Source organism: Plectropomus leopardus, chromosome 15 (genome assembly GCF_008729295.1).
Source record: "Plectropomus leopardus isolate mb chromosome 15, YSFRI_Pleo_2.0, whole genome shotgun sequence".
NCBI lineage: Eukaryota > Metazoa > Chordata > Actinopteri > Perciformes > Serranidae > Plectropomus > Plectropomus leopardus.
In genome coordinates, this window is record NC_056477.1 from 4,694,602 (window position 1) to 4,713,703 (window position 19,102).

General features: G+C 41.6%; 1 protein-coding gene across 4 annotated transcripts in view; it reads left to right on the forward strand.

Annotated features, from left to right (window-relative positions):
• Positions 1 to 19,102, forward strand: part of ehbp1 (EH domain binding protein 1) — a 186,576-nt gene that overhangs the window by 63,640 nt on the left and 103,834 nt on the right. For all 4 annotated transcript variants that reach the window (XM_042501759.1, XM_042501760.1, XM_042501761.1 and 1 more), the window contains exons 9-10: positions 479 to 743; positions 3,700 to 3,946. In XM_042501759.1, coding sequence (XP_042357693.1) covers positions 479 to 743; positions 3,700 to 3,946 — 512 coding nt within the window. The remainder of the gene's footprint in view (positions 1 to 478; positions 744 to 3,699; positions 3,947 to 19,102) is intronic.

Sequence of the window (19,102 nt, forward strand, 5' to 3'; positions counted from 1 at the left end):
GAAAAAACAGATGTCTCACCTAGTTTTAATGCCATCCACCATCCTTCCACCTCCTGCTGCTCATATACATGTAATCTGAACAACCTTTCTTTAGAAACGTTGATATGATTTGTATGAAACACGCACATGTAACATATTTATGATTGTCAAAAGTGTTCAGTGACAGTGTTTTCCTCTGGTGACTGGGCTGACTGACATTAGCATAGTAAAACAGTCGAAAACTGATTAAAACCATGGTTGATTTGTGGGTCAGCTCTTTCTTTATAAGGTGTTTCAAAATGAGAAAGCAAAGAGACAGGAAAGTCCATAATTCTGTTTTTTTTTTATTCCCCTCGACTCTCTAACCCTGTGGGTTAACAAGGTACCAAAGCTCTTGTCAAATAAAGATGATACTGTTTAGTAATTGTTACTATGTTTTACAGTCTTGTAAAGTATTTGTTGTAAATTCACTCAGTGCTCTCTCCCCTCGTTCAAACAGAGCCCTCTGCCCAGCCGGTCTCAAGGCAGCGGGTTGATGATGATTCCTTCTATGACCACGACTCCTCGAATCCGTTCAACGAGCCGGACGAACCCGAGACAGAAACAGTTCCAGGGAACCCCTTCGATGAACCAGACGAGGACACGGACCTCCAGCCAGACCCAGAACCCCCCAAACCCAGGCAGAGGAAAGGAGTGCGGCCTGTCGACATGAGCAAGTACTTGTACGCCGACACCTCTCACAACGAGGAGGAGGAGCTTGATGAGTAAGACGTTATCCCTTCTTTATGTCCCCTTACTTCATCTTCTAATATTTCCTATCAGCTGAAAGGAAATGGTGAAATGTGTGAATCCTGGCATGGCAGATGAAAGTGAGCCCTTACATGTTTTGTCCTGTTTATTTATTTATTTTTTTTGTCTCTCTTACTTTGATTTGCATTTGTTACATTTTCACATGCATTGGCATAATTTTGTGTGAATATATTACATTTGATTGTTTCTGTTTGTCAGTGTAGAGAAGTGTATGTTGTATTGTTCGCTAGAGGGATTTAGAGACACACACTTTCCTGAACAGTGGGGTTACTGACATGGTTTCTGTATCTGTGAGTAGTAGTGGAAGCAGTCTGGAAAGATCCAGGCTGCCCAGCTTGGTTACTGTCGGCAGGCCAAGTCGTGTAAGACCCCTCCTTACAGAGGCGTACTTGAAGCCCCCCATCAGGGCAGAGTGACGAGGCAGCTCTTTCAACGGGAACAAGGGCCCTGTTGTTTCACTGCATTCTTTAACCTTGTCTCCCTCCTTTCCCTCCTCTGTCGTTCCTTCCCTCCCTCCCTCCGTCTGCCCCCTATCAACTTGTTGCCCCATACTTTCCCTCCTTGCCATCCTCCTCAACTTCCTCCCCAGACTCTGCTCATTTTTATTTCACTTCCCTCCTCTTTAATCCTGCCTGCCTTCCTTCTTTGTCCCCTTTTCTTTCCCAGTTTGTCATCACTTCAGCCAGATTTTGAGATGAATTCCCAGTTATGTGCAAAAGAGTTTAAAATCATTGAACAGAATTCAATATGTGTCTCCCATTTAAAAAAAAACAGTCAATCAACAAAAGCAGAAATGGTAGTGACAGTGAGCTTTGATAAATGATTAGATTATATTAGATTAGATTGAGAAATTAAGGCACAGATTAAGACCGGAAAGTCTGGAATATAGTCTAAAACGTAGCAAAGTATGTATAAATGATCAGAAGTGGTGGATAAATGGTTTGTGTACTTGTATGTTGAAGGTTGGAGTTAGCATCTGGCAATATGTCGTGATCTTTTGAATATATATTTTTAGATTTCAATGAATTATTATTTTAAGTAGCTGGGATGTATACAGCTAATAAATGGATACAGTTTACATACAGTTTTGCAGAACAACTCAACAGGCCCGTTTGTGTCAACTTAATATTTTGCCAGAAAGCCTAATTTTCACTCTGTGGTGATCTCTCTGCACAGACGACTGCAGACGAGTGGCCGTGCCGAAATTGTAAATGCAAACTTGTAGGCTTTGGCTGTTGAGCGAAGCTGTCACTCAGATAGCCGTATGTTTAAGTCCTCTCGGCTGTCTAAAGACAGGCAGGTTATTGACTGGCATGTTTCTTTTGCTCCGTCTCCTACACCAGGAGCAGTTCTCCGCAGAATAGAAAGTTCAAGAGGGCAGCGCAGTGTTTTGACTGGAGCCCTTTCACGTGTCTTTTAGCCAGCGCTGGTCTGTTAAAGCTGCTCTATAGGCCTGCCTGCTTTTCTTTTCTTCACTTTCCTTCTTTTTTTCCCCTCTCCATATCGCTCTGCGGTCAGATAGACACTGAGCAGCTCTAACCTTCTCTTTCAGACAGATACCTAGTCAATCAGCTTTTTTTTCTTTCTCACTCTCCCTCTCACCCCCACCCTCTCCATCCAATTCTCTTGTTTGTTTAGGATTGCTTGTTGCATGTTGAGTGAATGTCTCAAGGCCGTGCCCCTGCTTTCAGTGCCACAAGCATGCCTGTATATTGATAACACTGGTATGTGTGTAAGAGTGCCTGTGTGTGTGTGGGTGTGTGTATGCCTTCGTGCTCCGGCCTGTCTGTCTGTCAGTACTCCACCTCAGCCCGTAAGGATATGAGGTCATGCAGACCTGACCTTAGTGCACCTGCATCTTCTATTACCTTTCCACTTAAGTGTGTGGTTCATTGTATTGCCCCAAACTCTCTTTTCCATGTTGCAATTTCCTCATGATTAACGAAACAACAGGCAGTTGGAGCCAAAGATTGGCTTAAAAAGTTCTGATTATTGGCTTTGGCGGTATCTTTTTTTTTTCATACCAGACTTTTTTGTTATTTCTTGTGATGTTGACAGTTTTGGTGACATATAAACAAACACTGTTGGTCTTTGAGGCAAAAGGTCGTGTAAATATTAAAGGGACAGTTAAACCCAACATCAAGAACGTGTTTCTTCTTGCCTGTAATGCTATTTATCAGTCTAGATTGTTTTGGTGTGAGTGTTGGAGATATCTGACAGAGATGCCATCTCTCCAGTATCTTTGAAGTAGATGCTACTCAGCTTGTGGTGCTCAAAGCACCAAAAAAATACTTTTGGAAATCTCAACAGCAATGTCTCTTTCCATAAATGATGATACTACATAATCCACAGAACTATTTTCTTTCGACCGAACTACACCAACCAAGTGTATCACTGTGCAGAATAAGGCGTGCATTTATGGATGGCTGGTGAGGCTTGTGGTCGTGACAACATTAGATGCGAGATTTAAACATTAATGCTGTCATCCTCGGCTGAGCTGCGACATTAGCTAGTCCAGTGGTGGTAGGTGAGCTAACAGTAAATGCGCACTTCTTTCTGCAGGGTGATGGGGTTAGTAGGTGAAGTTAGGAAGAAAAAAAGTAGTTCCTACAGGAAAATGCTCACAGTCTGTGGATTATCTTGAATAACCAGGTTATGATCTGTAAAGAGACATAGCTGTTGAGTTTTTGTAATGTAGTTTTTGTGGCGCTCTCTACGGCCGATATCTCCAACACTTGGCAATTCACACCAAAACAATCTAGACTGATAAATAATACTACAGGTGCAGGTACTACAGGTACTACTACTGTGCGCATTACTTATAAAAACAGCACTCTGTAGGGTCCAGGTGTTTTCTAACTTGACATCTTTTTGTCTCGTCTGTCACCTCTTCTCTACCTCCTTTCTCAGATCCAATCCATTCTACGAGCCAAGGACATCGAGCCCTGCGCGGCTCCCCGCTGGCGGCCCCTCTGTGGATGTGGGCAGTGGCCAGAAGAGGCGGGCTCCCCCGCCCCCGAGTTCCAGCCCTGGCTTCGGCCCCAGTGCGCCAGCTCCCAAACCCAGCTCTGGCCCAGACAGGGAGAGAGCGCAGCCAGTCGGGCCCAGCCCGGTCGCAGCATTGATGGGAAGAGAGCTGGCCTCCTCTTCCCCCAAGGTAAACAGGCTTCTCTTGAATGTAATAAAGTTAATCTATCCCCAATGGCAGGTGCACAGGCACACCTGACAAAAAAAACAACAAATTTGATAAATGCTTGACTAAACTACAGTGTGTTGCAGCCTGGAGCGTGATGTGTAGTGAGTTAGAGAATCAGAAGAACTTTTTTTCCTGAAGCAACTATCAAAAACTTACCCAATAATACATGAGGCAAATATGTCCTTAACACAGTCAGCTGCAGTTGAACTTCTCATAAATCTAAGTTATGATTCAAAAATAAATACAAAGATGAACACATTTTGGCAGTTGACCGTTTATCTATACTTGACACAATAGACACATATCGGTTGGTGCTGGTATGTGTTTATTGTGTATTGTTACATTATTGGGATGGGCACATCAGATATTATGATGTGAAAATAACGTGGCTTCTTAGCAGCATATTATGGGGATCCAGGGGCGCTGCTAATGCCACATGCTAGTAAATCCAGCAACTTATAATAATGATGGAAGCAGCAAAGTATTGAGCCATCTCGCTTCCTTCTCATCTTTGTTGAGCGCTGCACGTGCACAGTAATGATCGGGCTCTCATAAGAAAATGGCAGATAGACATAAACTGAAGGATTTAAAATGTTTTGTTTATCGGTGGCACGGTGGTTTAGTGGTTAGCACTGTTGTCTCACAGCAGGAGTTGACACTCTCACTGGGTTTGGATGAGGTTCGGACCTTGGATGGGGGGTCCCGTTGGTGCAGAGTTTGTATGTTCTCCCCATGTCAGTGTGGGTTTTCTCTGGCTTCCTCCCACGCTCCAAAGACATGCAGGTTAATTGGTGACTCTAAAATGGTTAATTTATGTGTGAATGGTTGTTTTTTTTCTATGTGTCCGCCCTGTGATCATCTGGCGAACTGTCCAGGGTGTACCCCGCCTTTGGGCTGATGACAGCTCAGATGCTGCAGGACCCCCGTGACCTTAAGAGCCTTATAAGTTACAGCCAATGAATGGAGGAATGAAGTTTTTAATTACCCCCCAGGAATGTTTGTCAGATGACCAAAGTTTCAATTAGTTAACAGAATATAGTCAAAATGATTTAGATTGTAACTCAGACAGTACATTTTACCATAAACCATACACTAAAATCCCAGAATTCAACAACTCCAGGCAGTAGTCTACTCACTATTCTTCATTCTGACTCTTTCTCTGTAGCATGTTTTATTATAAGTGAGTGACTTGAAGCATTCTGTAAGTGTGTGTGTGAGTGTGTGTGTTTGCGCTTGTGTGTCCACATCCAGTGGTCCTTACATTAGCTTTTTTTCCGCCTGCACAATCCCATCTTCTGCCCCATTCTTTATGCTCATGAAACTCCCCAGCTCCTCATTTGAATATAGGTATTTGTTTATTGGGGTGTTTTCGTATGTTTATTTATTTATTTAAATTAGGTAAATCATGGCTGGGTCTAATTAAATGGCTGATGGTCACACACACTCACAGCAGGAGTCAGACCACTGGTGGGGAATGATTGGCTGGGGGTGTGGGGACGGGTGGGGGTTAAAAAATGAGTGTGTGTGTGTAGGGGCTCAATGAGCCTATGTGGGGCTTAAACACAGGGGGCTTAACTACAGCAGAGCGATCACAGGGGGGTGTTGACCCCCTGCGCACACACACACACATGCAAACACACTCTATACAGTTACTTCTACACACACGCACACAGACACACGCAGGTCCCTCCTCCCCATGCAGCTGGCTAGCTGACTGTTGTAGTGTAGCTGGGCGGTGATGCTGGCCGTCCATGTAATTATGGCACAGTGCCTTTATCACCCAGCTGCAGTTGCCTGTGACCGTGGGTGAGGGGGCCTAAACCACTTTAATTACCCAAAGCCAGTGGCCTGTGGTGGGCCACACTTCGCCAAGAGATGCCCCTGCCTCCGGAGCTCGGGGTGGAGGGAGGGAGGGATGCAAAGAATGAATTGCGGGTGAGGATTGAAGGGGGGGGGGGGGGGGGTGCAGTGAAGGAGAATAGGTGGAAGATAGTGAGGAGAGGAGAACAGTGGGGGGAAGAGAGGGAAGATGGGCAGGGAATAGTAGAAGGAGAGATAGGATGTTCACAGTAAACAGGGATAGGCCTACAGGGTTTGTTGACATATACAGCGAGTGTGAATAGGCTTCTCTTTCTTATTCACACCAAGACACACACACACACACACACACACACATACACACACGCCTCAGCCATGTGTAGGCTGTGAGATGACCTTTGAATGTATGAAGTCAGAGAGGATTAAGAGGAGACATTCCCACTATGAGAGGCCAAGACGAAACCAACACATCATCACACTATGGACGTGTGCAGAGTGTAGATGTGCGCCTCTGCTCACATGCATGTATGTATCCCTTCTTATAGTTTCGAGCACGCCTAAAGCTCAGTTCAGTGAGTATGCACCGGGGCTGTTATAACCTTCCCCCAAAACACAGCTAACCTCTACCTCTCTCATATTAAAGCTTTCAAGGTGTGTATTTACCATGTATATTTATTTCCACCAACTATTCATGTGGGCAATTGGTATGTAGGACCAAGATAAAGACACACACATGCAGTCTAATCTCAGAATGTGAATAGAAATTGATATATTGAAAGCAGGCAGTTACACATTTACAACCTGCCCTGAAGGGTTTAAAATGTCTCGCTCGCGTTTTGTTCAACGAAACGTCGTCCTCGCTAACCAGGAAGAGATTAGCATGTCTTGAATCCCATTTACATTTTTACACATTTATTCAGTGCAAAGGTAACATAAGCTGTTACTGCTTGATGACCATAGTTACACTGGACAAATAGTTTAGAGTGTAAAGGTCAGAGCCTGAATAATATTCCTGTGATCATGTACTGATAATCTAAGGCTCCCCATGATCATGAAATTTTTGGAAAAGTTATGAAAATAGAAAAACAGTTTTCTTGGCCTGAAATAGGTTTGAAATTAACAGAATGTTTGAAAAAGTTTTGAAAATATATTATTTTGGCTTCTGTTTCAAATGTATTCTTAACAACATGCCTGTGCAACATATATTCTTGTATTCCAAATTTAAATTCTGTAGTTATTTTGCATCACCGAACAATGATCAGACATAAAACCTTGATTAACTAGAATTAAATACATACAGACTAGTATAACCCAAACACACACCAAATTACACTGACGGATTATCCGCTCTGGTCTGTTGGCACATGCAGCTAGTCCATGAGGGAAATGTCTAATGAGGGAGAAAAGTAACGTTTTTTAAATTCTTCAGTAAAGTTATGGAAAAGGGTTGAAATATTAGGGAAAAGTTATGGAAACTTTTTGAAATTTGTAATTATCTTTATTAAAACATAATAGAAACAGAAATAACTATAGCCAAAGCAAAAAAGAGACATAGTTTTCTCTAGATAAGAGCATACCAGTGAAGGATGAAGGATTTGGGAAAAGAAAATATAAGAAAAAAGAAATCATGATTAGATCTATATAAATGTATCATATACTAGAATGAAAAGTGTCATATTTTGGCTTAGCCATCTCTTGTGTCCTTGTCACGTATGAATTCACTCAGGAGATTTAGCTTTAAACTTTGTCTTGTAGATGTAGTTTCATCCTCCTTGTCAATGCATTAAAACCACCCACTTCAATGCCATTCTGTGAAAAATCGGGACATCTACAGGACATATGGTGTGCTCCCACTTACTCCATACACAGGTATTACACATATGGATTGGATTTACATTAAGCCCTAACAAGAGCTTGAAGATTTGGATTTCTGCCAGTGGCACACACGTTCAGCACTGGCAAGTTAATGGACAGGATAAGATGGCAATACTGAAATATGCATTTATTGAAACATATGGGTTACCAGTTGTTGGGCTTTTCATCTTTAGACAATCCAGGGGACATGTGAGACAAACGCTTAGAAAATTTACATTTAGTATGCAGGGTCTAAGGATGTAAATGGAGATGCAGTGTGACCCACAGTGACACGCAGTGCCTGTCGAGGTTCTAGTCTCTTAAGTTTTTTGTTTTTTTCTCCACTATGCACAAAAGACAAAACATACAATTAGTGCAAGCTCTGCCTGAGACACCTGTGAACCTGTTCCTCTGTTTGGTTCTTCTCTCGTTAGTTTACATCTGACAAAACGTGGCCGTCAGTCAGTCTCAGTGTGAGCGCATCTGCGGATGTTTCAGACAGCAGTGTCTGGTTTAAGTGAGGAGTGTGTACTCTTTATATATCATACACACTAAACATACTAGACTAGGGGTTCTTCGGTACTACTGGAGTATTTCACAATGGAACAGTGAGCAGTTCGACCAGAGTAGCTGAAGGTTAAATAATACAATACTCCACCCGCAATGACCATTTGTATATATATTACTCAATGGTGAAGACTTGAATTACCTAAAAACCCTTTTGTTTTACAAGAACGCCTCTACAGTAAACGGAGAATCCTAAAAAAAGGAAATCATTTTTCATGTCTTGAAGTCATTTGGCTCAAGACAAAACATCCGTTTATAAACTCTCACACAACTCGTACAGTGTAATCCAAGTTTTATTAATCCAGTCATGTGCTCAGTATTTTGCATATACATTCATTTTCACTTAAACTTTACAATACTAAACATTTCTGCCTACCAGTAACGCACCCTAAGTGTGGCAGTCACAGCCATGCATGAGACTATTTATATTAACGTGTTTGAAATTGTAATGTTTTAATGAAAATTAGTGAACACCATCGGTATAGACAGATATTGGCTTTAAAATGACTCAGCCAACATGCTGATTTCTGCCAATATCACAAACATGTGTGTGTGTGTGTGTGTGTGTGTGTGTGTGTGTGTGTGTGTGTGTATATATATATGACGATAATTAGGTGGGCAAAGTGGATATATCCATCGATTAGTATCGGTTATCAGCTAAATGAGTTGTTGTATATCGGCATATTGGGGATCGGCATAAAAATCCAATATTATGCATGTTCATGATCTCGGATTATACTGCACAAATCCTTTGAGAGTTTGTAAACCAATGTTTTAATATAGTTTTGCTGTTGTTTAACGCTGTTTACTTAAGTTCATGAAGCATGTTCAGCTTTTTTGGATTCTACATTCACTGTGGAGGCATGCAACAAAAACAAAGTTTTCTTCACAAAAACGTAACAAGCGGTGGGTAATTGATACATAAATTGTCATTTTATGGTTGAAATATTGCTTCAACTCTCTAGGTCACTGTCTGATGGTGCATTTCTTCACCTTCACTCAAGTGGGCTTCTTTAACTACTCACCATCAAACATTCACAATTACCACAATATCTTTGAATATACATACAGTATGTTAACTACTGGAAGTTATTTTTGTGAGTATCTCAAATCTGTCTTAAAGTCGGTGAAAGTGGCTCTCATTGGATGCTTCGTGTCTCTCATGCCACTGTATCTGTCCATTGTCCTGTCTGGGAGATATAGATCCTCAAAGACGTCAAGTTTAAGTTTAGCATCTGTGAAGGAGCTGGAAGGATGGAAACGTCTGTGGGATTAATGTAAATGAACAGAGGGAGTTCCTGTTGGGCGGGTTGCGAGCTCTGTCTGGTCTGATTCAGTCCATCTCTTCTCCCCGGGGCTGATTTCACCCCTCCCAGTAATTCAGTGATCCCCTGCTCCTCCTTTTGTTTCATCTCCGTCTCTATTCCGCAGTCAGACCGCTCTACACTTAGATGCGCTGATCTTTGGATTTTTATCAAGTTTCCGCTTCATGAATTATTTGCCTTATTTTCATATAAAGAAAAGTTGAAAGTTGGCATTTGTCTGAGGGCAAAAGTTTGAACAAAGAAGTTATATTATCTTCATATTTACTCAAAGTAAGAGTAAGCTGTCTTCGGCTTGAAGTTGCAGACACTTAGTCAGCTAGTACATGTAGATCTTTAAACTGTTGATTACTTTTTAAAATAGTATTTATTACAGAATAGCAAAATCTATTTTGAGCTAGGTAAAAAACTACCAAAATCTAACTTAACACCAGTTTTCCTACTACTTCCCGTTCCTTTTAACACATTAATTCTTTCCAGAGATGAGAAAGTGAACCAGCACTAGATGGATGTTTTCTTTCTCCCCTTCAGTTGAAGGGCTTGTGTGATTACTTGTGTTAATCAAAGGGTTCAAATTAAATAGAGTTGTGCAGGTTGTGAGAGCTCCTGTGCCGGGGGGGAGGCAGAGGCCAGAGCTCTCCTTCCTCTCCCAGACTTTGTTTTCACAGCCCCTCCTTCAGTTCAGACTACCTCCAAATTGAAATTAGAATAAATTAACATTATTTAATTGAGTTCGCAGAAGGCTGCGATATTTCTTAATTAGCTTTCACCGGGGTTCGCGGCAGGAGAGGACCACATCCGCACAGTGAAGTGTTACTGAGGTTGGCGTGACGACTGAGGGATGTTTTTGGAGGACAGAGGGGAGCCCAAGAGACAAGGACAGTCATCTCTGGTCTTCTGATCTTTGCCTGGTCCAAGGTCTCTCGTCTTGTTATCAATTATATCCAGTCCAAAGTTATTCCATCTTCTCTGATAACTTTGACATACCTTAACAGAGTCTCAGCTGTAGGGCGTAAAGAAAGTAAGTCTAGCAGTGTAATGCTTTTAAAAAGTGATTAAATAAATGTTAAATGTAACTTTCGAACACTAATTATCTCAGTATTATATTTTTGAAAAAGATTTGTGCTAAAGTAGAACTTCTCATCAACATTGCTTGTCTCATTTTCTTCCATTAAAAGCAAGAATGCAGAATGAATTAATCCTATATCCTCCTGTATTACCAGGCATGTTTGCCAAGACACTGAGGCTTTAACCAATGTGGGAGTTTATATTGGTAATTTTTTAAATTAATGTGTACACTATGTACATGAATCCACATTTAAACAAATGTAAATGCACCCGAGTTAGCTGGGGAGCCAGTTTTCATCGGTAGTGCCTTGCCTGCTGTGAACAGGAATTCTAAAATAATATTAATGACTTTTTTTTTTTAAAAAATTCAGTATGCAGAATGGTTAAGACAAACAACATTAAGATAAAAAGGCACTTAATATAGTTTTCTATAGTATTTGTTGCTTTTCATTATGCCTTATAAAGGGATGGTTTCTCTTAGCACAGTTAATTTCTATTTGGTAAGTATAAAGTAAATACAAATTTAAAAAAGGACTAGTTTTAAGGGTGACAGTTTCATTTGACACATACTATGGAAAATGTTTTTTTTTTTTGTTAGCTATTATGGTGACAACACACACCAGTGGGGATGTAAAGTGTGTTACACTCTTTTTTTTCTTTTTTTTTTTAAGAACTCTCATTTTGCCTATTTTTCCGTGGTCATAAAAAAACTGGAAAAGTCATGGAATTTTACAATCACATTTTACAGGCCTGAAAAAGTCATGGAATTAGTAAAAGTCGTTGAACATTTTGTAAAAGTAATAGAATTCTGTTTTGTGTAATGAAAATTGTCGCAGTAATCTTTTGTGGATAACCTAACATAACGGCACAATGTTCAATGATATTTGTCAATTTGTGGCATTTTGTTTTCCATCACAAATGTTTCTTCATTTTCTCCTCGTGGTCCTTCATGTTTGCAGGCTGGCTGACGTTACGTTTGAAAAGAGTTTGATTTTATTATGTTGCAAAAAAGCCAGGCAAGAAGGGCAAGAAAAAAAATATTATGGACTCTTAAAAAATTTAGAAATATTGTCCATGAAAATGTGTGGGAACCCTGTTTATACAGGAGTTACCAAGCTTGTTGCAATTGCAATGGTTCACATAAAAATGGCCCAGCTCTGAACATCCTGTTACATTATTTTGAAAGAGAGTTTCAGCTCTACTCTCATCCTGTTTCTACGCACTGAACATTTCTGTGCTCGTCCCCGTTAAAGGTTCTGGATAAAAACTTAACAGTTCAAAGGAAATGTAAGATATCCAGTGTGATTTGTATTTCTGCTGTATGTTGTTGGGGATCAGAGGAGAGCTCTTAGATTTCAGAACCTGCAATATTAGCAGGGAAACATAGCGGTCCATTCCTGAGACCAAGGTATTGAAGACTCAGCGGCTCCCTTTGGCCACATTGGCCTTTCCATAAGCTGTGTAATATTAGGAGAATAATCCTTGTGAGGAGTAAAGTTAAGTCAGTGACTCTCAGTGTCTGCCTTTTCCCACTGTGGACCCCTCCCCAACTCTTATTTGCAGTCTCTGAGTGGTCTGTCATTGGATCTTGTGGGAGAGAGGAGACCCAGTTTCTTCTGTCTGGCAGTTCAGGTCCGATCTTTGGGCTTCCTGTTGTTGTTTCATGCTGCAGGGCATCGCTGTCATCACGTTGGGCAGAGAGGTATAAGACATTACCGAGTACTGAACAACCTCAACTGTTTGGATCCTTTTAAGAAGTTGGGGAGTTTAGATAAGGAAATGTTCTGGGTCAAGTTGTGTTGGGGTCAGTTTTATGTTTTAGTCAGAGGTGGAGCTAGTATGAGGATTCTGACTTCATACACAATGTTCACCCTGCAGTATCTGATATATACAGATATGTTTGATAATTTCAGCAGAATAAATACAAATCTGATATTTATTCAGGGACCGCTCTGAATTCAATTTTATACACGGCTGCCATGGAAGAAGCAGCATGTGTGCTGTGTGCACTAATGTGCAATCTTGTGTGTGTTGTTGTGAGGGATATATTTTGATCCAGTTACTGTAATGCGGCTATCATTTTTCCACCTCTTCCTCTGTTGGGTGCATGTCGAGTTCACAAGTTAAGCACTGCGAAGAGCTCGCTCTCCTCAATACCCGCGCCGACTGGTGTAAAAGGGCCTTCCGCAAAGCGCCGCTTGTAATCTGCCTTTGGTAAGTCCTCCTTAGTTTTATCTGCCAAGGATTACCTCACAAGCTGCAAGCAGGAGAGAACGAGGGAGACGCAGAGCAAGGGAGAGAGAAATGAAAAGCAAGTCAAACAGAAAACGATGAAGATGGAACAAAATGAAAACAAATCGCTGTGTAATCTCTGAAAGAGAGAGAGGGACCTGCTTTAGAGTTGAAGGGAGGTTTCCCTCGCCACTCATTTAGAGAGGGAATTGACTAATCCCTCCGTGATTGATGTCTGCTATGAGAGGCTCTATAGCAGACTAATAGGGCTTATGAGGATGACCAGAAAGTCCTTTGTGTGTGCATGCCTGTGTGTGTGTATATGTGAATGAACCCAACCTTTTTGTCTTGTGTGTCCTTCCATCCAGCGGCCGCAGAGGCCGGGGGTTTGAATGACATAGAAGAAGGGGTAACTTTATCTTAATCTGGTCTTAATCTGCCCCGGTCCTCCAGGTGTGTGTGGGCTTAAACCCAGAAGGATCCAGGGTTTTGGGGTGAGGTTTTAAGGAGGCTTCGGGTGAGGAGATAGAAGTCCACGCACTTGAAAACTCCTTCAACCAGGAGAAGGTTTAAGACCCCCCGCGCAGTCTCGAAAACGGCGCTCACTAAGTCATGCCATACCTTACTCCCGTCATCCTTAAGCGGCCCCTGCTACATTTTAATTGAATTAAACCAACCGTTTTCCATAATTTAAAAAGGACCTTAGAAGTACCTTATGAATTAGTCTTAGCGATTTGTCTTCCAAATTGTGCGCGTGTGTTTTGAGTGTGTGTGTGTGTGGGCGTGTGCGCGCGCTCTGTGTTTGAGGAAAGGAGAGCGAGTGTAGAAATGATAAGGCTTTAATTGCCTCTTTATAAAGCCCTCCAGCACCCCCTTTTTCGGACTGTTATGGTATGCAGGTGTGTGCTCTTATGCGCTATAGGAAATACTAAGTGGCATTTTCAGTGCTTAACTCGTAGATCACTGAGTGGGATCATTCGCTCAGCCTTTAATTGAGCACTCTCGTAGCAGCTCAAGATTTGATCATGCGGTCCTGTCGAGGTAATGGGAACATACAGGCTGCAGGAGTGCACGCTCAAAAACATCTTCGTATTGGTGGGTTTGCATGGTTTTTGTTGTATACATTTTTAGTAATGTAAGTGGAATACTGAGGTCTGTCCATTGTTTGGTTATTTTTGATCCAACATTGATCTACAATGACCGAATATGACGACTCTGGGACTGATGGACAGACATTCAGAAGAATGAATCCTCATATATTTGATGATCCCCTGACTTTCATGTTGCACCATCACTAGGTCCAAATATTTCATTTGTCCATAAATTTAGTGCATCACAAAATACCTCAAATTCTGAAAGCTGCATTTCTGTCAGCCTTAGTGAAATGCAAGCTTTTGTAAGTATTTTAGCATACTAAACACCAAATGTCAAAGAATAATTTAATGCATTTACTTAAAAGGGACCATGTACAGTTTAAAACATAAATGTTGCCATTTGGTGCACCGTACCAGATTACAGCTCAGGGTCAGTTCGCATCTGCAGTCTCCTGTTTGGCCAGAATGAATACACAACGCAACATGACAATACAAAGTTGTACAAGAAGAAAAGACACATACTAGACAAAAAATAGCACATGATATAAAGTGATACAAAGACGAAGACAGACAATACAACATAAAACTACAACAAAAGCACATCACTTACAAAACACAGAATCAGTTACTACACACAGTAGTGCATCACAAGTGAATACTTGTCACATTTAAAAAAGTTACTAAGTCCAGAGTTCATTAGACAATCAGTTTGAGTTGTTGCCTGAAGTAATGAAAGTCAGGAGCCGTTAGATGAAGAGCACTTCAAACTTAGCTAGTTTGCTAACTCCTTTCACTGCTCCGTGCCGTTCTGCAGACTCATGCTGTGCGTAAAATCAAATCTCGGTTGACCACGCTATGATTGACAAAGGCCAGTTATTGTCGGACTTGGTTATTAAAATGACAGTAGTTTGTTTTGCTGCCTTCAGATCACTGTGGCCTGCACTATTAATGTGTTGAGATTAAATATTTAATATCTCCGCCATCATGTTGTCGATGATTTATCTGATGATGAAGATATCCACAGACTGTGTCTCAACTTGTGTGTGCGAGCTAATATCCTTGCTCGTAAATTCGGCATGTGCTCAGTTAATGTGAAGGTGGCTTTATTTAGCGTATTTTTTTACCCCGTTATATACAGCACACTTGTGGCATTGTTATAGAAAATCAACATGCAGCCTGTAATGATGACATGAATCGATGGTGTGGTACAAGCCAAATGTTTTTTTTTTATGCTGGTCAGCCTACCTGCTCTGCCTTAATTTGAAATCTTATTGATACATGTGCAGGCTTTCTTTCCAAAAATGGTATTATTCAGACCTTGACTGACTCTGAGCTGAGCTCAGTCAGGTTTTCATCCAGACTGTGGAGCCACTGGCGCTCAAGTTTTTTTGTGAGTGCAGCAGCTTGAATTTTGTATTTTTATATGAACTTGAATAATGTTGTGTTGAGTGTTTTCTGTTTTTTTTGTATCTTTTGTATTTTTGTACATAGATTATTGTCTGTTTTAGTACGCTATGGATCTTTTTTCTGTGCGCTTAATGAAGTCATTACTATAATTATTATAAATCACATTAGCTGTCACCACAGTAACTACAGGTGTCACCAAGTCAACTAGGACTGAAATCTTAAAGGACTGCAACTTTAAAGTATCACTGATGTACCATAAACCGCAGCCTTGCAGTTATTCAAGCTCTTTTCCTTCTCTTTGTGTCTTTACTTTCTTTATCGATACCTCACCACACTCTCTGGATGCTTTTTTCATACTCAGTCCTCTCTTTCCTCCATCACACCCTTCCTCCTTCAATGTGTGGTGTGTGTGTGTGTGTGTGTGTGTGTGTGTGTGTGTGTGTGTGTGTGTGTTGATGCATGTGTATTCTGATCAGGAGTCAAAGGGGTGACTTTGTAATTATGTTCATTTTAATTGGCTGTGCTATCACCCCTCTCATCACTTTGGAGCCCACGCTGCGCTGGACAATGGCAGTCTGTGGTGGGGGGGCTGCACAACTGCTGTGTCAAGACCCCCCCTACACACACACACACACACACACACACACACACACACACACACACACACACACACACACACACACAGTCATTCTCTTTACCTGCAGAACATAATTCCTAAAGTGGCCTCCTTAATGAGTTTTCCCTGCCCAGGCTTAGATTAATTGATAAATGGCTGCGTTATCAGCACAGCTGATCTCTGAATCCATTGCACCACTAATTTGTTTGTTGAAGATGGCAGTTAAAGGAGATTAATACGTTATAGATTTATAAGAGCCGCCCCCCCTCCTTTCTCTTCCTCCTGCTCTTCCTTCTCTCAAAGCTTATTTATTTATCTGAGGAAGATGAGGGGGTGGAGGAAGACGTGGGTGGCCTTTAGATTCCTTTTCTGGATTCTTTTTGTTTTAAAATTTGCATATTAAAGATGAACATTAATGATTTTAAGGTAAGTTAATTTCCTTGTCCAGTATTGCGTCATAGGGCTGGGTGATATGGCTTTAGAATAATATCATGATTTTTTAGGCTGTATTGCAATACACAATATTTATTTTGATGTTGAAATCTCCTCTAAACTACTGTAAACTACTATAAGTTCACTGTTCCAACAATCACCAGCTCTGGTTTGGTCGAAATAGATCCTTAATTCATCAAGTAAAAGGAAAAAAAAAATGATGTTATTCCCCACAGTCTCTCTCTGTTGTTGCTGCTCACCGGCTGTTCACAGTCCTGAAACGTCTCCCTCCACCACCAGGAGTCGCTGTGTCTTTTAGTTAAGCTGCCTGTTCCACAGGTAGAGACCATAAACTGAGCTCTGGTGGTGCATGCTGTGCACTTCATACAAAGAGTTTAACAGAAGTAGCCATGGAGCTCCTGTATTTATCATGATAGTGAAAAAACATATCATAACATACCAACTAAATACCCTGGTATACTGTAATACTGTGATACTGCCCAAGTCTAATTATCAACCAAGTAAATTTAAAAAATAAAAACTGCAGATGTAGTTCTGCATATCATCACTGCAAGTTAGGCCGAGTGTGACCCAGGAAAGACTGACTGATGGTGTTTCCTCAAAAAGAGGGTTCAGGAAGAGGAACTCTTGCTCTGAACTATTGACATTGAATTTTGTAAAACGCTGGTTGAGACCTCATGTTGAGAGACGTGAGGAGGAGACGGGATCGGCCCAGAAGGAGTTAGTAATCTCTCCTGCTGGATCTGTGTAACCCACAGGAGGGAAAACACGGAGATGGAGTCAGGATGGGAAATCTGGAACATTTTTACCATCTCTGACGTTGTCTTGTTTTGTCCTTAACTGAATCCCAGCTTCCGTACCATCGACCCCCACCCGCTTACCGCACACACAGATACACACACTCAATCCCAATCCTACCCACCCTGCGTGTCTTTTTTTCCCCCAGCCAAAGCTAATTTGCAGAGGCGTGAGTGTGGGTAATGCTACTGCCGTTTCCATGACAAGCTAAAGCCAGCGCTTACACCGCATTATGCCCCTGTGTTACACGTTAGGCGTGCAAGCGGGCGGGTGGGCACACTGCAAGCTGGCACAGTCACTCCTTTGTCTGCTGCCTCCTCCAAACTGTGTTATTTCATGATGTGTTTTTTTTTTTTTCAGTGAATGGTTTTTATTTCAATTTCAAAGCCTTGTCTGTCCTCTCCTGTTCTGCCTTTTTTTTAGCTGCTGCTTTGCATGGTTATGCCTTTGGAGCAGAATAGGCCTTGGAAGCAAAATGGTCCTGGAAAAGGAAACCGCTTTTCCTGATTTTTGCATTTTACATCTCAGTAGCCAACTGCCGAAAGGCCCCTCTGTCTTGGCCTGCAGGTTCACTGCTAGATGGGAAGCATATCTGCTTCTGAGCGAATCACTAGCAACCCCCCCCCATTGCCATCATGATGGATTTATTCATCAGTATTTACATATTTTGCCACTTTGTGATGGCAATGGCATGAAGATTCGTTAATAAATGTGGTGGAACAAACAGTCCAATATCATCCGAATGCCTTGCTCAAAAGTAGCAGTCATATATTCAACCTCGCTGCGAGCTCTCAGGTGTTATCGTTCTCTCTCCACCTGTTCACACTCACAAAATGATGCCTGACTTCACTAAACAGTGTCTACATGCACAGTCACACAGAGTGCACACTTTCTCTCACGGCTCTCTTCGTTTGGAGCCCCTCCTCGGTGTGATTACAACAGTAATGCGATATATCCTTTGTATGTTAATGTGTATTATTTTTCACGCTACATTTGCTCTCCTCTCCCGTTCCTGCCTTTTGTCCTCCCCCCCTTTCCCCCTATTGTTCCATCCACTCCACATCTCCATTTACATAATTGAACTTTTGATTGGACTTCCCCTCTGCTCTCATGCAGGCAACGTTTGAAATCCGAAGCATAATTTCATGGGTAAGATGACGCCGCGTGATCGTTCTTCGTTTTTCCTCTGTCTTTTTCTAATGCGAAGACGTCGGACGCAGAAAGCGCCAGATTAAACAAATTGCTTGTTTTGATTGAAGCTGCAATTAAGTAATTGAGCGTGTTGGTAGTTGGAGCCCAGCCAATCAGATGAGAGCTTTCAGGAGCAGGATGGACAGGCCACTTAAGTGCACTAACCTTTATCCTCTTATATGTGAACAGGTATTAATGTTTCTCAAGTGTTTCATAAGAGCTGTGTGTTTGCCTACCTTTTCTAAACTGTCTATCCAAACAGTGTGTACGTTTTTTTTCCTTCACTGTACGCTTTTGTTTCAGTGTGTGTCTGCTGTTCAGTATCAGTACATTAGAATATGACTGTGTCTGCATATGTGTGTCTTTCTACTGTAGATCCTGTTGTCATTTCAAGTGTGTCTGTGTGTTTGTGTGTGTGTGTGTGTGTCTGTGGACTTTTTTTTTTTTTCGCCGTAGGCTCCTTGAGCGGATTACAAGTTTTTAAGAGTATGAGATTCAACACCTCCTCAAATCTGACACTGTCTGACACTGCTTTGAAGCCATGAAAGTGAGATTGGAGAGACACGGAAGCTCTTTTCTCTCCACAGAGTCGTGGGTTTATGTCATTGGGTTGAGGCCAGTTAAGTTTCCATTGAAGCGTTTTGCCCCAGAGGGAGAGACAAAGCTGCCACTTAAAGCGTTTCACTTGTATCTTTTT